Source organism: Populus nigra, chromosome 5 (genome assembly GCF_951802175.1).
Source record: "Populus nigra chromosome 5, ddPopNigr1.1, whole genome shotgun sequence".
In the NCBI taxonomy this organism is placed as follows: Eukaryota; Viridiplantae; Streptophyta; class Magnoliopsida; order Malpighiales; family Salicaceae; genus Populus; species Populus nigra.
In genome coordinates, this window is record NC_084856.1 from 19948148 (window position 1) to 19967993 (window position 19846).

Below are 19846 nucleotides of genomic sequence, written 5' to 3' on the forward strand. Positions count from 1 at the left end.
AACTTAGATTATCTCAAAAGTTTTTATTTATTATTTTTAATTGAATTAAATTAAATTCATTAATTAAAATAAAAGCATTAGATACTCACTTCAGAATTATCCTAATGAGCTTTTTTTGGTGGTGAAGCAGTATCTACATTACAGTGACAATGAGTCTTCAACATATTTTTTTCTATTTTTTTTAAGTGTAATATTGACAATTTATTTTTTAAAGTTAATTATTATCAATATTTTTTTATTTGCTTTATTTACTATTGATTTTTTTAATTATATTATTAAATTATTCAAATTTATTGAATTAAATGAAGTTAACGATCCGGGTACAAGATTTTTTTTTAAAAAAAAAGAAAAGTTAGCTTGGACTGAATATCTTTTTTATGTTTTGAAAAATGTTAGAAAAAACTTGATTGAGACCGAAGTACAATGCAGGTCATCTATCTAGTAATAAACAAAAGCCGATCACGTGACAGACAAGTAGATGATGACAATTCATAAAAATGCAGGTGGTACTGCTTGAAAAAACGACAAAAAACAATTATAACCCAATTGAATAAGAAAATTACAAAAACCTAATTCACCACCTTCCAAAACACTCTGTTAGAATTTGTTTTAATTGGTTTACATGGGATTTTCAGGATGCCGAAAAAAAATATGATATTTAATTTTAAAAAATAAATGTGGTTGTATTAATTGCAAAAAATAAAAATAAAGGGATCCATTTTGACATGATAGCACAAGGGTTTTTTTTTTTTAGTGTTTAAAAACTTGCCTTTTCAGTTTTTTATACCTTTAGATATTGTCAAAATTATTCTTTTTCATCCATTTAATTTAAAAATTATATAATTTAGTTCGAAACATCACTTTCTTCGCTTCTCTCTATCAATTATTTAGTGAAATGTCATCATATGGCCAATACTGAATTTAGTTGAAAGAATTGTTCCTGTCATCATCCTTTTGCCTTTCAAAACTTTATTCCTTTGTCTTTGTTTCCTTGGAGCACTGATTCCTATAGATTATGGCTTCTTCTCTTCTCATGATTGCTCTAATTAACCTCTTAAAATTATTGCCTCTTTCATTAAAAAAAATAAATTAATTAAATCTCATCGATATCAGGATAATTTGTAGCTATGAAAGGGGAAGAAACAATACGGCAACATCTTCTTAATTATTGTTTGCAATTTAAGAGACTCTTTTGATAATATGATTCAAGTGCCTTTTAAAGTAATTTTTATCTTAAAAAATATTAAATTAATATTTTGAGATGATTTTATATAGTTTTGATATGAAAATATTAAAATTATTGAAAAAATATTAATTATTGTTTTTTTAATACTCTAAAAAAAAACATTTAACTGCATTTATAGACAAGCAATAAAAGAAAAACATTTTAGATGAGAGAATGTTTGGAAACGTGGTTGTACTCATATTTTTTTAAAAATTATTTTTTTGTACATTTTAAATCATTTTAATTCATTAATTTTAAAAATAATTTTTAAAAAATAAAAAAAAAACATCAATTGCCGATTAATCACAAGAATCAAGCCTCACGACAGTTACATCTTTCACAGCCACAATGCTAGCTAACTTTCCTATAGCTGATTTTGTATTCCTTGTATATACAGAGCACTCAATTCACTAATTGTATATCAGTTGCAACTTTGTAAACCACCACGTAGAGGCGGTTTCATCCTCAGAACCTCGGAGACTACATTCCATCAGCATCTCACCTTCTCATGATGAAAAAGGAAGTTAATCATGTTAACATCACAAAAGGTTACTAAATTCAAACAACAGTCAAATTCTTGTCCGTAAATGTCTGTAGACAAATGTGTGGGTACAGTAGGGCCATATTCAGTCTCTCAAGATTCCTCTGCAACATGAAGAAAAGAGAATTTATCATGAATGGACTATATCACAAGACCAAAAGAAAAACGGGAAAATTTAAAGAGAAAAGTTAATCTCTTTATAGATCCAAAATCTTGTCATTCGCCTAAGCTTTCTCTCCATCTCTGTCTCTTATCATTTTACCATCCATCATTTTCAACTCACTTGCATTCTAGATTCGATCTCATTTCCACCATTGAACACCTTCGCTCTAAACCAAAAGATCATCTGGGACCATTGTCATTTAAAAGTGAGGTATGTCCTTTGTGCTTTGATTTCCTACTTGCGTTATTTTCTACGACCAAAAAAGAAAGAAAGAAAGGAAAAGAAAATAGAAGAGAAAAAAATTGTGTTTTCATTCTTTATTGATGTTTATAGAATTTGTAGTTCCATTATCAGTGGGTTTTTTTTTTCATGCTAGAAGGGAACGAAGAAAATTAGAGGAGACAGAGAGAGAAAATGGTTCTGGAAAACATTATTTCCATCATTGACGTTGTTTCCCACCACACTGTTGTTCCATTTGCACGTGAGATCAATTATTGTTTCAAATACAATAACAACTTTGAAAATCTGAAGAGGGAAGTCAAGAAGTTGAAAAGTGCCCAGCTGAGGGTGCAGCATTTAGTTGACGATGCCAGAAACAATGGGGAAGCAATTCTTGAGGATGTTATAAATTGGCTATCTCTTGTGGAAGAAGCTTCAGAAAAAGTGGAAAGGGAGATTTTGGAAGATGAAGATAGAGCGAGAAAGAAGTGCTTCATCGGATTGTGTCCGGATCTCAAGGCACGATACCAGTGTAGCAAGAAAGCAAAGGCGGAAACACGCTTTGTTGCCAGCCTCCTGGATGAAAGAGATGGTTTCAGCACAGTTTCCCATCGAGCTGCTCCAAAAGGGATGGAAGCTATATCTTTCAGAAGTTATGACGCCATGCCATCAAGAACACCCGTTTTGAAGGAAATTATGAATGCCTTAACAACTGCTGATGTGAACATGGTTGGGGTGTATGGAATGCGTGGTATGGGGAAGACAGTGCTGGTAAAAGAGGCTGCTAAACAAGCTATTCAGGAGAAATTATTTAACCAGGTAGTATTTGCCAATATAACCCAGACCCCAGACATCACGAAAATTCAAGGGCAGATTGCAGACCAGCTTTTTCTAAAATTTGATGAGGAAAGTGAATGTGGAAGAGCTGGTCGATTGCGCAGGAGGTTGAAACAAGAGCAGAAAATTCTTATTATTCTAGAGGATTTGTGGAAGAGTCTTGATTTAGAAGCAGTTGGGATTCCACTCAAGGATGAGCACGAAGGATGCAAGATGCTGGTAACATCGAGGGAATTTGATGTTTTATCTTGTGGAATGGATATTCAAAAGAACTTTCCCATCAATGCTTTATCTGAAGAAGAAACGTGGGAGTTGTTCAAAAAGATGGCAGGTGATTTTTTTTTTTCATCTATCAATATCATATATCACTCTCTGGTAGACACACAAATACAAAAATAATCTAGTAAATTCAATCTAGAAGGTCAAAGATCACAGCTACTAACTACAACCACCAATTATAGATATTAACCGCAATCATCAATAGTAGTCGCCAACCGCCTTCACACTACCACCAATCATTTGTGTTCACACTTGAAATCTGATTTTTTATACTTTCAATTTGTGTTATTATATGTGGAAAACATAAGAGAGAAACACTAAAGAGAAAGAAAAGGTGTATTTGAGAGCTTAATAGTATATATAAGCTTCTTGTTTATGAAGTAAAACAATGTGTTTTATCTCTCCTGAGTGTTTTAAAGCCACCATTAGTGGTCTCTCCCACCAATAATTGATATCAGAGTCTTGTTAAAAAAAAATAGATTAGTTTTTTAGATACGTCTAAATTTTCAAAATTGTGAAAACTACATTTCGATCATTCTAAAGTGTAGGGTTCTTCAACATGAACTCAACGATGTAAAAATTAGCCTGATCGGAGCTTGCGGTGACCTATATGTGTCGCTTGAATGTTTGCCCTTATCAACCACACGTCTAGAGGAAAAAGACGACTAAGCAACACACACACACACACACACACACACCATATTTGAGCCGAGACATAAGCCAAGCCTCCAAGCTGTTTAGCTAAGCTGTGATTTGCACTGAGCTGAGCCATCAAAGCCGCACTAAAGAATATTTTCAGTTCAACCCGAACAACCGACCGACGTCTATAATCAATTTTTTGATTGGTTCAGCCCATTTCTGATCTATTGTCAACCAACTCATATTGATTCCCTAATATTTAGACCATTCTGGATTCATCTGCTATGTGGTTTTTTCAAAATTCAACTCCTAAAAAGTGATATGGTCATTCAAAGAACAAAATAACTATATAAAATGCATAAATACTCATCTCGAAGTTGATAAAAAAACAATTATGATAATTGGTGTATCAGATTGAAGACATTTCTTGGCTCTTAAGAGAATATGGAGATTGTGGAATATGGTTATGATGAACTAGATTCCAAAGAAGCAGAAGATTATCTACAAAAGACACAAAAACGAGTCCTCAAATCCAATAGAAAGAAAGATGAAAAAACCAAAACCATCATTTATTAAGGTCTCGATGAAGGTATATTTTAGATCATCACTTTCATAGAAACATCAAAAGAAATATGGGAGGCTCTTCAACCAAAATACAAAGGTGTTGATAGAATTAAGAAGATTCGTCTCCAATCTTTGTAAGGTGAATTTCAATCATTACAAATGAAGTCCTCCGAATCTATTTCTAATTATCACACAAGAATTATAACGATAGTCAATCAGATGAGAAGAAAGGGAGAAGCCCTCACATATAATCAGGTTACTGAGAAACTTTTGAGATCCCTCAATCCAAGATTTGATTATGTTGTTGTTGTTATTAAAGAGTCCAAAGAAGTGGAAAAGTTGATATTGGATGAGCTTATAGGTTCTTTATAAGCTCATGAATAGAAGATTGTGAAAAGAAACAGAAATAGGGCAATAAAGCATGTCTTGCAATCAAAATTGTCCTTAAAAAAGATAAATATGATTGAGGGGGACTTCAACAAGTGGATATACCACTCGGAGAAAAGGTCAACAAGGACAATGAAGATTTCAACAATTTCAAGAAAGAGGATTTTGAAATACAGGATTCAGAGGAAGAGGTGGTAGAAACACCACTAGAGGAGGTTGAGGACAATAAGTATTTACTCCTAGAGGAAAATGGGGTGGTTACAATAATCGTGATAAGAGAAATGTCCAGTGTTATAATTACATTCAATTTGGGCGTTATAACACTAAATATCGAAGGAAAGCTCCATTAAAGGTATATGAACAAGCTAATTATACAAAGGAAGATATCATTATAAAAGGATTAGTTACATTATTTGTCTAATAAGAACTAGGTGAGAATCAGGAGAATGTTTGGTATCTAGATTCTAGAACTAGCAATAACGTGTGTGGAAAACAAGATCTATTTGGTGATCTAAATGAGACTATACAAGAACAAGTCATCTTTGGAGATACCTCAAAAGTTCCAGTAAAAGGTAAAGGCAACATCCTAATCAGGTTGAAGAATGACGATCATAACTACATCATAGATGCTTACTATATATATTCCAGTCATAAAGCACAACATGTTAAGTGTAAGTCAATATCTGGAGAAAGATTATACTCTTTTCATTAAGAATTGTCATCTAATAGTCAAGGACTATAATGGGAGATTAATTGCTTTGTAAACATGTCCAAGAATATGATGTTTTCTTTAAAACTAATATGATGTAACAACGTGTTTGAGTGTCATCATCAATAATGAATAGTGGCTCTAGTACTTAAGATTTGGACATCTGAATTTTACAAGTTTGAAGATGCTAGCAAGTAAGAAAATGGTCAGAGGTATGCCCCACATTGATCATCCAGATGAAGTATGTGAGAGTCAGAGTTAGTTTTGCCAAACAGGTTAATTGGAAAGTAAATAAGCCACTAAAGTTAGTGCACATCGACGTATGTAGTCCCATAAAGCTAATGTTAACTACAAATAATAGGTACTTCCTTACTTTCATTGATGATTATAGTAGAAAGGCATGGGTATACTTTCTGAAGAAGAAGTCAGAAATGTTAAATTATTTTAAAGATTTTAAAGCAATTGTTGAGAAGCAAAGTAACTATAATATTAGAATCATGATATTTGATCAAAGTGGAGAATATTCATCACATGACTTTAAAACCTTTTGTACATAACAAGGTATCATGCGTCAAACAACGCCAACCTATACACTATAGTTGAATGGTGTAACTGATAGAAAGAATCAAACTATTCTTGATATGACAAGAAGTCTCCTCAAAGTAAAGAAGTTGCCCAAATAATATTGGGCTGAAGCTGTATCATGTGTAGTGTATCTACTGAATCGCTGCCTAACCAGAAGTTTGTAAGTTGTCACTCCAGAAGAAGTATGAAGTGGTCATAAACCAAGTGTTACTCATTTTCGAGTCTTTGATTATGTGGCCTATGTAAAGATCCTAAATGTAAGAAAGACAAAACTCAATGATAAAAGCAAGAAATGCATCTTTGTTACATATGGTGATAGTAGGATGGAATACAAACTGTATAATCCTATCACAAAAAAGGTGATTATGAATAGAGATGTTATCTTTAAAGAAAATAAAACTTCATAATAGAATGATGATCAAGACGAAGTCAAATGGATCAATATTGATCTAATCCTAAAAGATGAAGTGGAAGTACCAAAAGTACTTATAGAATGTCCAATATTACTAGTGGATGAGCCACAAACTCTAGTACATAGATTCCCTGTATTCAACAAGAGAGATACGTCAACACTGGGATCATCATCAACATCACCGTTAACATCTTTATTAGAAGAACCAAGAAGGATGAGAAATCTATAAGATTTGTATGATGTCACTCAATTCATGAAAGATATAACTCTATTTTGTCTCTTCATAGATAATGACCCACTTAGTTTCAAAGAAGTTGACGCAGAAAAGAAATTGATAGAAGCAATGGATGAAGAAATACATGTCATTGCGAAGAATGATACCTGAAAGCTGAATAATCTACTAGACAACAAGAAAGTAATAGGTGTCAAATGGGTCTAAAAGACAAAAAAGAAGGCAAAAGATGAAGTACAAAGATACAAAACAAGATTAGTGGCAAAATGCTACAAGCAGATAGAATACATTGAATATGGAGAAGTATTTGCATATGTAGCTCGGCTAGAGACAAAAACTAACGATCTCACTAGCTGCACAATATAGATGAAAGATCTATCAACTTGATATGAAGTCAACATTTCTGAATGGCTTCCTAGAAAAAGAGATCTATATTGAACAACCACTTAGATATATGCAGATAATGAAGGCAAAGTATACAAGTTAAAGAAAACCCTATATGATTTGAAGCAAGCTCCGCGTGCTTAGAATACTAGAATTGACAAGTATTTTTAAAGAAAATGGATTTAAAAAATATCTATAGGAATATGCAATGTATGTAAAGAAGGAAGTTGATGGAAGCACACTATTTGTATGCCTATATGTTGATGACTTGATATTCACTAGCAATAATCATATCATGCTCAAAGACTTTAAGAAAAACAAGGTACAGGAGCTTAAGATGACAGACTTTGGTCTGATGATGCAGTTTCTTGGCTTAGAAGTGACATGGAAAGAAAATGAGATTTTTGTATCCCAAAGCGATTATGCCAAAGATATTCTTGAAAAGTTCAAAATGAAAAGTTGTGATCCGGTATCAACTCCAATTGAAAATGGAGTGGAATTGAGGAAGAATAAAGTAGGAAATGTTAATCCAACCTATTTTAAAAAACTTAGTAGGAAGCTTAAGGTATTTGACATGTACTAAACTAGGTATATTATACGGAGTAAGACTTATCTACAGATATATGGAGATATTAGATTAGTCTCACTTGAATGCAATCAAAAGAATTTTTCGTTATATCAAAGGAACGATAAATGAAGGTATGTTCTATACTTCAAATAAAAACTTCAATCTTGTTGGCTACTCAGATAGTGATTGAGGTAGAGACCTAGATGAAAGGAAAAGCACAACAAGATTTGTCTTTTTTATGGGAGATACATCTTTCATATGGTCATCTAAGAAGCAATCGATTAGTAATGTTATGGAGTTGAGTATGTTGTTGCCAACTCAGTTATATGCCATTTAATATGGTTAAGGAATATGCTAAAGCATTTGAGATTTCCTCTAGAAAATCCTATATAAATTTATATTGATAATCGATCAGCGATTGCATTAGCAAAGAACTCAATGTATCATGAAAGAAGAAAACACATCGATACACATCATCACTTTGTCTAAGAGTATGTGAAGTGAAGAATAAAGAAGTTGAACTAATATCTTGCAAAACAAATAATCAAGTTGCAGACATCTTTACAAATCCATTGAAAAGAGAGACATTTATTAGATTGAAGTTCTTGGCATGACATTTCTCGATTAAGTTTGAGAGGGGAATTTGTTGTACTAAACTCAATCAAGAAGATCAAGGATGACAATCACCAACTACAACCACTAACTGCAGCTGCCAACTGTTTTCACGCTACCACCAACCATTTGTGTTCATACTTGAAATGTGATTTTTTATACTTTTAATTTGTGTATAAATAGGCAGCCAAATTTATGTTATTATGTGTGGGAAATATAAAAGAGAAATACTAGAGAGAAAGAAAGGGTGTGTTTGAGAGCCTAATAATATATGTAAGCTTCTTGTTTATGAAATAAAACAATGTGTTTTATCTCCTCCGAGTATTTCTAAACCACCCTAAGTGTTCTCTCCCTCCTACAAAAAATCTAAAATGTTAATCATTTATATTCTAATGGGTATAAGCAACTGCTTCCATGAACCAGAGAAAAGCTAACACTAACCTATATTACTACTTAGCAGGTGATCACGTTGAACATCCAGATTTGCAATCCCTGGCAATGGAGGTGGCCAAAAAGTGTGCAGGTTTACCATTGGCCATTGTAACTGTTGCAAGAGCTCTAAAGAACAAGAACTTGTCCCAGTGGAAGAATGCATTAAGGGAACTAAAGAGACCATCTCCAAGAAACTTCGCAGGAGTGCAGGAAGATGTGTATGCGGCTATAGAACTAAGTTATAATCATCTTGAAAGTAAGGAGTTAAAATCAACTTTTCTCCTTTGTAGTCGAATGGGTTACAATGCATCCACTCGCGACTTGTTGAAATATGGTATGGGTTTGGGCTTGTTTTCTGGCTTTGTTACAGTTGAAGAAGCACAAGACAGAGTGCAATCGTTGGTTCATAAACTCAAGGCCTCTGGATTGTTGCTAGAAAATCATAGCGATTGGCAATTTTCTATGCATGATCCTGTGCGTGATGTTGCTCTATCAATTGCTTTTAGAGACTGCCACGTATTTGTTGGGGGTGATCAGTTTGAACCAGAATGGTCTGCTAAGAATATGTTAAAGAAGTATAAAGAAATTTGGTTAAGTTCTAATATCGAGCTTCTTAGACAGATGGAGTACCCACAACTTAAATTTTTACATGTAAGGAGTGAGGATCCTTCTCTAGAAATAAGCAGCAACATATGTAGAGGAATGCACAAACTGAAAGTCTTAGTATTGACTAACATTTCTTTTGTGTCTTTGCCTTCACCTCTTCATTTCCTAAAAAACCTTCAAACTTTGTGTCTTCATCAATCTTCATTGGGAGAGATAGCTGACATTGGGGAGCTGAAGAAATTGGAAATTCTCAGCTTTGCCAAATCTAATATTAAGCATTTGCCAAGACAAATAGGGCAGTTGACTGAGCTGAGAATGTTGGATTTGAGTGATTGTTTTGAACTTGAAGTAATTCCACCAAATGTCCTCTCAAACTTGTCCATGCTAGAGGAATTGTGTATGGGAAACAGCTTCCATCACTGGGCTACTGAAGGGGAGGACAATGCCAGTCTTGTTGAGTTGGATCATTTGCCTCACTTGACAAATTTGGACATACATGTTCTAGATTCTCATGTTATGTCAAAAGGCATGCTCTCTAAAAGATTAGAAAGATTCAGAATATTTATTGGAGATGTCTGGGATTGGGATGGTGTTTATCAGAGCTTGAGAACATTGAAGCTCAGGCTCGACACAAGCGCCAGTAATTTGGAGCATGGTGTTCTAATGTTGTTGAAGAGAACTCAAGATTTGTATTTACTTGAACTAAAGGGTGTTAATAATGTCGTCTCTGAACTGGACACGGAAGGATTTCTACAACTGCGGCACCTCCATCTCCACAATAGTTCTGATATTCAATATATTATTAACACTAGCAGCGAGGTTCCTTCTCATGTCTTCCCTGTGTTGGAGTCTTTGTTTCTCTACAATTTGGTATCCTTGGAGAAACTTTGCCATGGCATTCTCACAGCAGAGTCTTTCAGGAAACTAACAATCATAGAAGTGGGGAAATGTGTTAAATTGAAGCATCTCTTCCCATTCTCCGTTGCACGAGGACTTTCGCAACTTCAAACCATCAATATTTCATTTTGCCTAACCATGGAAGAGATTGTTGCTGAGGAAGGTGATGAATTTGAAGACTCTTGTACAGAAATTGATGTGATGGAGTTCAATCAATTGAGCTCACTATCGCTTCAGTGTTTGCCGCTTTTCAAAAACTTTTGCTCCAGAGAGAAGACATCTCGTCTCTGTCAAGCACAACAGAATCCAGTGGCAACTAGCGTGGGATTGCATTCTAAAGAAATTTCAGAGGATCAGCTGAGAAATTCTCTCCAGCTTTTCTGTGAAAAGGTACCTGCATAGTTTTCATTCAACTGCTTATGTCTTCATTTTGTGACAAAAACAACTCATTTGGAGTATAAAAGTAAATGTACATTCTTTATAAATTTAATTTTTGATAAGAAACTAAAAAAGCAAGAAACCATCATACCATTTCATACCTTCTTGCTATAAACGGAAACTATTTCATTTCTTGACTTTGAGAATTAATATCCTTAATAAAAAAAAAATATTACATGCAGATTCTTATCCCGAAACTGAAGAAGCTGGAATTGGTCTCTATCAATGTTGAAAAGATATGGCATGGCCAGCTTCACCGGGAAAATGCATTTCCTGTTCAAAATTTAATGACATTAGTTGTGGATGATTGCCACAGCCTGAAATATCTGTTTTCTCCTTCCATGGTTAAAAGTCTCGTGCTACTCAAGCATCTTACTGTACGTTATTGCATGTCCATGGAAGAGATAATATATGTGGAAGGATTGGAAGAAGGAGAAATGATGAGCGAGATGTGCTTTGATAAACTGGAAGATGTTGAGCTCTCTGATCTTCCAAGACTCACACGGTTCTGTGCTGGCACGCTGATCGAGTGTAAAGTTTTGAAACAACTGCGCATTTGTTCTTGCCCTGAATTTAAGACATTCATCTCCTGCCCCGATAGCGTGAACATGACAGTTGACGTTGAACCTGGAGAAGTGCATTCAAGGGAGAGTGACCACAATGCCGTGCAGCCTCTCTTTGATAAAAAGGTGACCTCTTCTTCTATTCTCCTCTCTTTCCCCCTTCCTTATTTCACTTCATATATCATAGCTCGAATCATTTCGGATTCTGAAAGGTGATCGAGGTCGTAATCCCTCTCTTCAGTACTATTGAAAAGAATATGAAAGAACATAAAGCTTTATGAATTTTAAGGAAAAATTTCAAGATAGTGTTACAAATCTAAAATAAGTCAACCAAAATTTCTGTTATTTTTATATTAATTTACCTGTGATCGGTCTTCATAAAGGTTAATTAAAATGTCAAATTTTTGAATTCTGAAAGGACTGATAGACCACCCGAAGTTGTAAAGTGTAAGCCTTTCTCTTCTTTAATCAGAAGGAGAATTTTTTATCTGTTCTTTTACATTCTAAATTGATGCCCAATTTTCCTTAAAAAAGGGTTATTGGTATTAGAGAATGACATAAATCATATCCTGAGATCTCACCTGATAGCTTAAGCTATGAGGTTGTGATAGTTTTTTGACATGGTATCAGAACATTGATGACCAAGAGATCACGAGTTCGAATCTCACCATCTCTACTTATTTGATAAAAATTAAACATAAGGTAATGTGGACCTGTGCAAGTTTTAAGCTCAAAAGGCTTTCACTTAAGAGGGTGTGTTAAAGAATAATATAAATCATATCCTACAACCTCACCTAATAGCTTAAGTTATTAGGTTGAGATGGTTTTTTGATACTTAGTTTAATGGTTTAATCAGCAAATTTTTTCCATATGACTACTTATCCATTTGATTTCCATTATATTATTACATAGTTTCGATTTTCTTAAATCAAATTCTTATATAGGTTCAACAGATATAAGAAATTTGGTTCGTCGTCACCTTGTGTACCTTCTTCTTCGTATTTGTTCTATATATTATTACAGGCATGTTTATTGTGCTTAACAAAGACGGATGGGCCTTGCAGGTTGCATTCCCTAGCCTCGATCAAATCAAAATTTCCAACATAGAGAACTTGGAAAAGATGTGGCACAACCAGCTTGCTGAAGATTCCTTTTGTCAACTACGATCAGTAACAATTTCTTGCTGTAAAAGGCTTGTGAGGGTTTTCCCATCAATTTTGCTAGAAACATTCCGGATGGTAGAGATGATGGATATCAGTCATTGTCCTTTGTTAGAAGAGATATTTGACCTTCAAGAAACTAGTGCATCTGGTTCCTTTCAGTTAAGAGACTTGTCCTTGATTGGACTAGGCAAACTGAAGCATATATGGAATAAAGATCCTCAAGGAATACTCAGCTTCCAAAATCTACATGCATTAAAGGTTTCTGATTGTAATGTATTGAGGAATCTGTTTCCCTTCTCTATAGCTAGAGAACTTGTGCAACTAGAAAAACTCGAGATAGAGCATTGTGGGAAACTGGAGGAAATTATTGTGAAGGTGGACGATGGTGAAGCAGCCCATTGTTTTGTGTTTCCGCAGCTAACCTCATTGAAACTTCAAGAATTACCAGAATTCAGGAACTTTTATCCAGGGAAACATACTTGGAAATATCCCATGTTGAAAAGGTTGGCGGTGTCTGATTGCTGCAATATAGCATTATTCGGCTCCAAATTTCTTAAATCTCAAGAAACTCAAGGGGAAGTCCAACTTGGTATCCCAGCTCAACAACCTCTCTTCTTCGTTGAAAAGGTATGAATCTAAATTATGTCTTCCTTTCACTTCTTCTCTGAGGTATTCAAAAACCTGTGGATACTTTCATGACTCAACATATTTCAATTGTATTACCATCATTATTCATTGGAAGTGATAGTTCAAGGGTCAGTTCCTGGATTTGAGAAAAAATATGAAAAATGAACGTTTCTCTGCACAAAGCTTTTCCTTTTCTTTTCCAAACTTTCACTGTGCAAAGCAATATGTTCCTAGTTATTGGCTGCATAATATCAAACATCTGCTACTCATTGAAAGGCTGTTCCAATGGCCATGAATATCGTCGGAACAGTCTAGACTCTGCACCAAATGCACTTGGAATGAAATCAAGTAAAACGTTGATAGAAATATGATATAGCATAGCACTAACTTCTCTTCCCTTTTTTACTTTATTTGTTTTTCCTTGTTGCTGGTTAGTAACTCAACTTACAACAAGTTTCTACAAGAAATATATAGAAATTTTGGTTTAGATGGAATAACTAATATCATGTCAGATGGTTCTTTTCACCCTTCAAAGAGGTAAAATGAATCAGGTCCCTCATGGGATCAGACCCTTCAGTGCATTTTTTGCTGATTAGATACTAAATTGGTACGTGAGTGCTTAATTTTCCTTTTTTTTTCTCTTTCCCATTGTGTAAATTAATGCAGGTGAAATTACTTTTATTTGGACAGAATATCAACTCCCACTTTGCTTTTGTTTGAGTGTGTTGCAGGTGATCTCCAACCTGGAGGAATTGTCATTAGGTGGCAAGAACACAACTGCTTCAATCATTTGGCATCACCAACTTCCAATAGAGTGCTATTCCTCATTGAAAGTTCTAAAGTTACACGATTTTGGTGTTAAATCAGATCCTATCTCATTCGGTTTCCTGCAAAGATTACGGAATCTTGAAACACTATCCGTGACACATAGTTCTTTCAAAAAGCTATTCCTGTACAAAGGGCATAGTTCATTCAAAAAGCTACCATCGATCGGAGAAGTTGGTGGTGAAGAGGGACGTGCACTTGCACGATTAAAAAATTTAACAATACATGCAGTTCATGATATAAAACATATATGGAAGCAAGAGCACCTGCTAGCTCCCATTCTTCACAATCTTAAGACTCTCAAAGTAGAGGATTGTCACAGTTTGGTCAGTTTAGCACCATCTTATGTGTGTTTTCAAAATTTAACAACTCTGGATATACAGTCTTGCCTTGGATTATTGAACTTGTTTACATCATCAACGGCTAAAAGTCTTGAGCAACTTGTTAAGTTGACCATATCTCATTGCAAAAAAATGACAGTAGTGGTGGCAAGACAGGGAGGAGATGAAGCAGATGATGAGATCATTTTCAGCAAACTAGAATATTTGGAACTTCTAGATTTACAGAATCTCACAAGCTTCTGCTTTGAAAATTATGCCTTCAGATTTCCATCATTGAAAGAAATGGTTGTCGAAGAATGTCCTAATATGAAAAGTTTCTCTCCAGGAGTGTTAAGCACGCCAAAGCTGCAGGAAGTACACTGGAAAAAGTATTCTAAGAATACAGTACATTGGCATGGTAATCTTGATATTACCATACAACACTTATACACAGAAATGGTATGTATCAATAACTCCTGTATTATGAGCATGTCTTGATTCTTGCCCCTCTTTCATACTAATTCAAGTATTCATTTTTCCTTTTCTTCTAGGAATGAGGAGGTGCTTCAGTAATTTAGCTTCTTCTTCTTCTTCTTTTTTTAACTAATGCAATAATTTGGATTGGGGCAGGTTGGATTTGATGGTGTAAACAGGGTGAAGGTATCTGACTTTCCTCAATTGAAAGAGAGATGGCAATGCCAACTTCCTTTCAACTTCTTCAGAAATTTAACAAAACTCACGGTGGATGAATACTGTTATTCGCTCGATGCTTTACCTTCCACTCTGCTACAGTTTATGAACGATTTGCAGGAACTGCGAGTGAGAAACTGTGATTTACTAGAAGGGGTATTTGATTTGAAAGGTATTAGTCCAGAGGAAGGGAGGGTTTGGTTACCCATTTTATATGAATTGAACTTGATTGGTTTACCAAGGTTGAGACATATATGTAACACAGATCCTCAAGGAATTCTGGAATTCAGAAACCTTAATTTTCTAGAAGTTCATGACTGTAGCAGCTTGAGAAATATATTTACACCATCGATGGCATTGAGCCTTGTGCATCTCCAGAAGATTGTAATAAGAAACTGTGACAAGATGGAAGAAATCATCACCAAGGAGAGAGCAGGGGAAGAAGAAGCAATGGATAAAATCATCTTTCCTGTACTAAAAGTGATCATTCTCGAGTCTTTACCTGAGTTAACCAATATCTACTCAGGAAGTGGTGTTCTGAATCTTACATCGTTAGAAGAGATTTGCATAGATGATTGTCCAAATATGAAGATCTTCATCTCCTCCCTTATAGAGGAACCGGAGCCTAATTCAGTTGATAAAGGAAAAGAGCAGAGGCAAGGTCAGGGATACAGTTATAATTTCACTGCACTTCTCACCTATAAGGTCAGTTTGTCTACTCAAGCCTCTTTCACCAATTCCCCATGTTATAGATGTTAACAAGATAAAAATAAATATTAATCAAGAAAATAAAAATAAAATTTGATATAAAAATAAAATTAAATTAAATTCTATGGGATATTATGGAAATGTTTTAATTTAATTTGAGATTAGATTTGATGATTTATTTTGCATGAGATTCTCTAAAAATAAAAAAAAAAGTGATGTTGAATTAATCAATTATATTAGTTAAAAATAATTGATTTTGAGGACCGAATTTCACAATGAAATAAAAATTCAATGTCTTTTTTTTTCTTTTTTTCATTGTACATGAACCTAAATCTGGCCTAAAAAGGAAAAATATTAAATAATATTATAGGTTTTAATGGAAATGTTATCTCTTTTTTTTCCAATTATTATGTGTCTAATATGAAATAAATAAAAATATCTCAAGAAAATTCAATTAAAAAAATATTTTAAACTTTTTTTACATATATTCTTGACATGATTTTATCATATTATTTGTTATTATTTATTTTATTTTTTCCATCAATCACATGCAAAGTATTAAGATATTATTTTAAAACTTGTTTTAAGATCATGATAGTTTTTGTTTATAAAAAAATGTTTGCAATAAAAAAAAACATATCTTTGATAAAGCAATCAAGGGATGCATTGATTAAAAAATAGAGTTTAGATGGGAGAAATGCTTTTTTTTCTACTTATTTCAAACGGTTGAGATTTTTTTACGGACCTTTATTTTAATTGTTTGCTTTTTATTGAGAAATGTGCTCCTAATTAAAATATTATGTCACTATTTTTAAGAATGTTATGATTTTTTTACAATAATATATTATTGATTGTTTTACAAATAAATAATTATGTATTGGTTCAATTTGCTTTTAATAATTTGTTCATTAATATTAAATGAGGTTGAAAAAACAAAAACAAATGTGGGGAAAAACAAAAAAAATAAACAAAAAAAAAGACAAAACACAAAAAAACTAAACTAAATAACAAAACAGCAAAAAAAAAAAACACATGATAAATAATACTTTCCCCACTTATTTTAGAGTATTTGTTAATACATATACATGACTCCGTTTTTCTGGTTATATATTAAATCATTCTGAAAGCAAAACATTGGTAGAATAATGTAAATAATATGGATGTAACCATCAAAGGATAGATATATATGTAAGATGTTGATCCTCATAATCCTGGAACAGTAACCAACTAAAAATAATTTCATTATTCACTCTTCTAACCGTGGTGCTGAATCAATTATCAAGGTTTCCATTTTGGGAGAATATGAAATATAACATATTCATGAGTTCTTCTTTTGTTTTTGCAATATACACAAGTTGACTTGAATTAAATGATGGTAATGTTTGGTGGTGGGAGCCTGCCAGTTTATGCAATAACATCCTGTACATTAAAGGGACACTAAATCCTACTTTCTTAAGTCTTGGATTGGTTTGCAGGTTGCATTTCCAGAATTGAAGAAATTGAGAGTGGATTGGAATGCTATCATGGAGGTGACACAGCGTGGCCAATTTCGGACCGAGTTCTTCTGCCGACTAAAGGTTCTTGAACTCGTCCGCTTTCCAATTGATTGTGTTGATTTTCCATCCTGGTTCCTTCAGAGATTCAACATTTTAGAGAGCCTTGTCGTGTGTGATGCTTCTTTCAAAGAAATAGTCCGGCTTGAAGAGATGAGTAGCAGGCCGAACCAGGTCTTTGCTCAGCTAAGAGTATTGGAGCTGTCTACGCTGCCGGAACTCATGCATCTGTCAAAAGAAAGCCCGCAGGCATGTCAAATTTTCCAAAATCTAGAAATTCTTCGAGTATCTGAATGTGGCACACTGAAAACTTCAATTCCAATGTCGGTATCTTTCCGATGCCTGATGACTTTGGAAGTCTCAAAATGTAATGGGCTAGCAAGTTTGATGTCTTCCTCAACAGCTAAAAATCTTGTGCAACTCACTAGCATGACTGTAGTCGAATGTGAAACGATTGAAGTAGTAGTTGCAAACGACGAAAATGAAGCAGAAAATGAGATCGTTTTTCATAAACTGGAAAATTTGGCATTTCACTGCTTACCAAGCCTCACAAGCTTCTACATGCAAAACTGTGCATTGATGTTTCCTTCATTGGAGAGAGTATTCATTGATCAGTGCCCGAAGATGGAATTGTTTTCACGGGGAGTCATAAACACCCCAAAGCTAGAGAGAGTACAATTAACAGAAGGAGACAGCACAGGATTCTGGAAGGATGACCTTAATTTGACTATACATTACTTGTTCGTGAAGAAGGTATGAATTCTTTTGCCAAATTTAGTTGCCTAGTCCAGATTTTGTTTTCCTTTTCTCCTGGATCCAGAAAACATGAGCAACTAATGTCTAGCTACTCTGCCAACATAAAACTAACGAATAATCTTGTTAAATTTCAACTGCTTTCACCAGACTGTGACTCTTAAGTAATGTAATGATACAGCTTCACATAGGGAGTCAACAAAAAGCTCCTCTATCAATTCAAATCCTCTGTGTGTAGTGACCTCTAATTCATTAGTTAACTCGATTTCATTTGCTGGGTTATGGCATGGCACAGTCCAAATTGCCAAGCTCGTCTAGGCAGCCAAGCTTAGCCCGTGAGACAACTGCAGCACATAAAAATCAAATGTATGGTGTCTCTGAAGGACCAGCTTCTGAGAATTTGCACGTGAATGAGAATCCAGATGCTGGAAAAGATTCCCATCCTGTCATCGAAACAAGCACTAATCTTGTTATCAAAGAACAGGCCATGAGAAATGGATTGATGAAACCAGGCCCTCAAGTGACCTCAATATACCAAGATTCCCAGGCAACTTTGAATGATAAGGTAGCTGTCTCTTCTTTTTAGTTGCACTGTTCCTGATACGATTTTGAAAAGCTTGCCACATCCTGAACGCAGGAGGATCGTGAACAAGGTCAGAGTCCCCTAGCTCCCATTGACATTGAAGCTCCCATCTCTCAGCAAGTTCAAAATGATTCTCAAGCAACTGATGAGGTAATTCTCTATTTCAAATTAAACCATTCAAGCACCGTCTTTTGTTCTTAGATGATACTTAAAGAAAAACTGAAATTACTACAGAAGGAATTGCCACAAGACCAATTTATGACTGCTTCTTCAAGTCAGCAAAAAAACATTGTTCTTGTATCTCCTCCCAGTGCTGCAGAACAATCTGTTGCATCAACTTCTGCATCTTCAACCAATGAAACCTCCACTCAGAAGCTCGCATCTCGCACTTCCTCGAGAGAAACTTCAGAAACAATTACAGAAATCGAGTCTCTATTTGCTACCATGGAACAATTGGTCAGGCCATGTCCTGTGTCTTCTTCGCAGCCTGAATCAAGTGCAAATACACATGCTGAATCTTATGAGTCTGATGTTGGGAGCCCCGAGAGTCATGTCTACTCTAAGGGTTTGATAAAGAAAATCTTATTGAAACCCCTGACGGAAGTAGCAAGATCACCTGATGGCCTCCTGTTGCTAGCTACAATGAAGAATCTAAAGAAAAGCGATCTCCTAAATTCTCAGCAGTTAGAAATCATTCAAGCTTACATTGACAATTTTGATAGTCTAGTGTCCAACTACCCATTGTACGAGCACCAAATTGATAGGACAAGTGCACTGAAATGTTCCATTGAAGATAAGAAAAAAGGAATTTCTGACCTCAAGAACCATTACGGAGATCTTATCCACAATGCAAGCAGTCTTGCTGCAGAGAGGGAAGCATTGAAAAAGAGACTTGATGAGATTGCGGAAGAAGAAATTCACATCCGAGAAGATGCAGACGATCTCCGTACACAGCTGATCAGTTGGAAAGCTGAACTAGAAACGCACATGAAAGCTCTCCCAGAAGCTTTGAGACAACAAAATGAAGCTGATAATAGAGCCAACAATTCCAATGAGTATTGGGGTAAGATTCGAAGCTTATTTGCTTGAGCAGTTGAGTTGTTTGGGATTTACTATCGAAATGGTGATTAATTTTGCAATTATTTGTTGCCATAAACCATGTACATTGAAATCACTCTTGATAGTTTTCAAGTAAAGAAAGAAATCAGAAGAGATTAAAAGACTGCAAGAAGAAGAATTACTAGTGTATTGTAGGCAGAGTATAATTGATTGCTAACGAATAGCAAAAGTCATGTTATGATCTGCTAACAAACTAATAACTCTTCCATAGGA

The 19846-nt window shown here is 34.6% G+C and overlaps 1 protein-coding gene across 2 annotated transcripts; it reads left to right on the forward strand.

Annotated features, from left to right (window-relative positions):
- The first annotated feature begins 1774 nt into the window (after positions 1 to 1774).
- Positions 1775 to 19751, forward strand: LOC133694942 (uncharacterized). Of its 2 annotated transcripts, XM_062116633.1 has the most exons (11): positions 1775 to 2139; positions 2309 to 3316; positions 8817 to 10681; positions 10912 to 11418; positions 12357 to 13082; positions 13814 to 14686; positions 14858 to 15622; positions 17101 to 17931; positions 18227 to 18496; positions 18569 to 18664; positions 18749 to 19751. In XM_062116633.1, the coding sequence occupies exons 2-11, from the start codon at positions 2344 to 2346 to the stop codon at positions 19601 to 19603; spliced, it is 7761 nt and encodes a 2586-aa protein (XP_061972617.1). In that variant the 5' UTR covers positions 1775 to 2139; positions 2309 to 2343; the 3' UTR covers positions 19604 to 19751. The 2 variants fall into 2 exon arrangements, with proteins under 2 accessions (XP_061972617.1, XP_061972616.1); XM_062116632.1 differs by lacking the exon at positions 1775 to 2139 and having other exon boundaries at positions 2177 to 3316.
- The last annotated feature ends 95 nt before the right edge of the window (positions 19752 to 19846 follow it).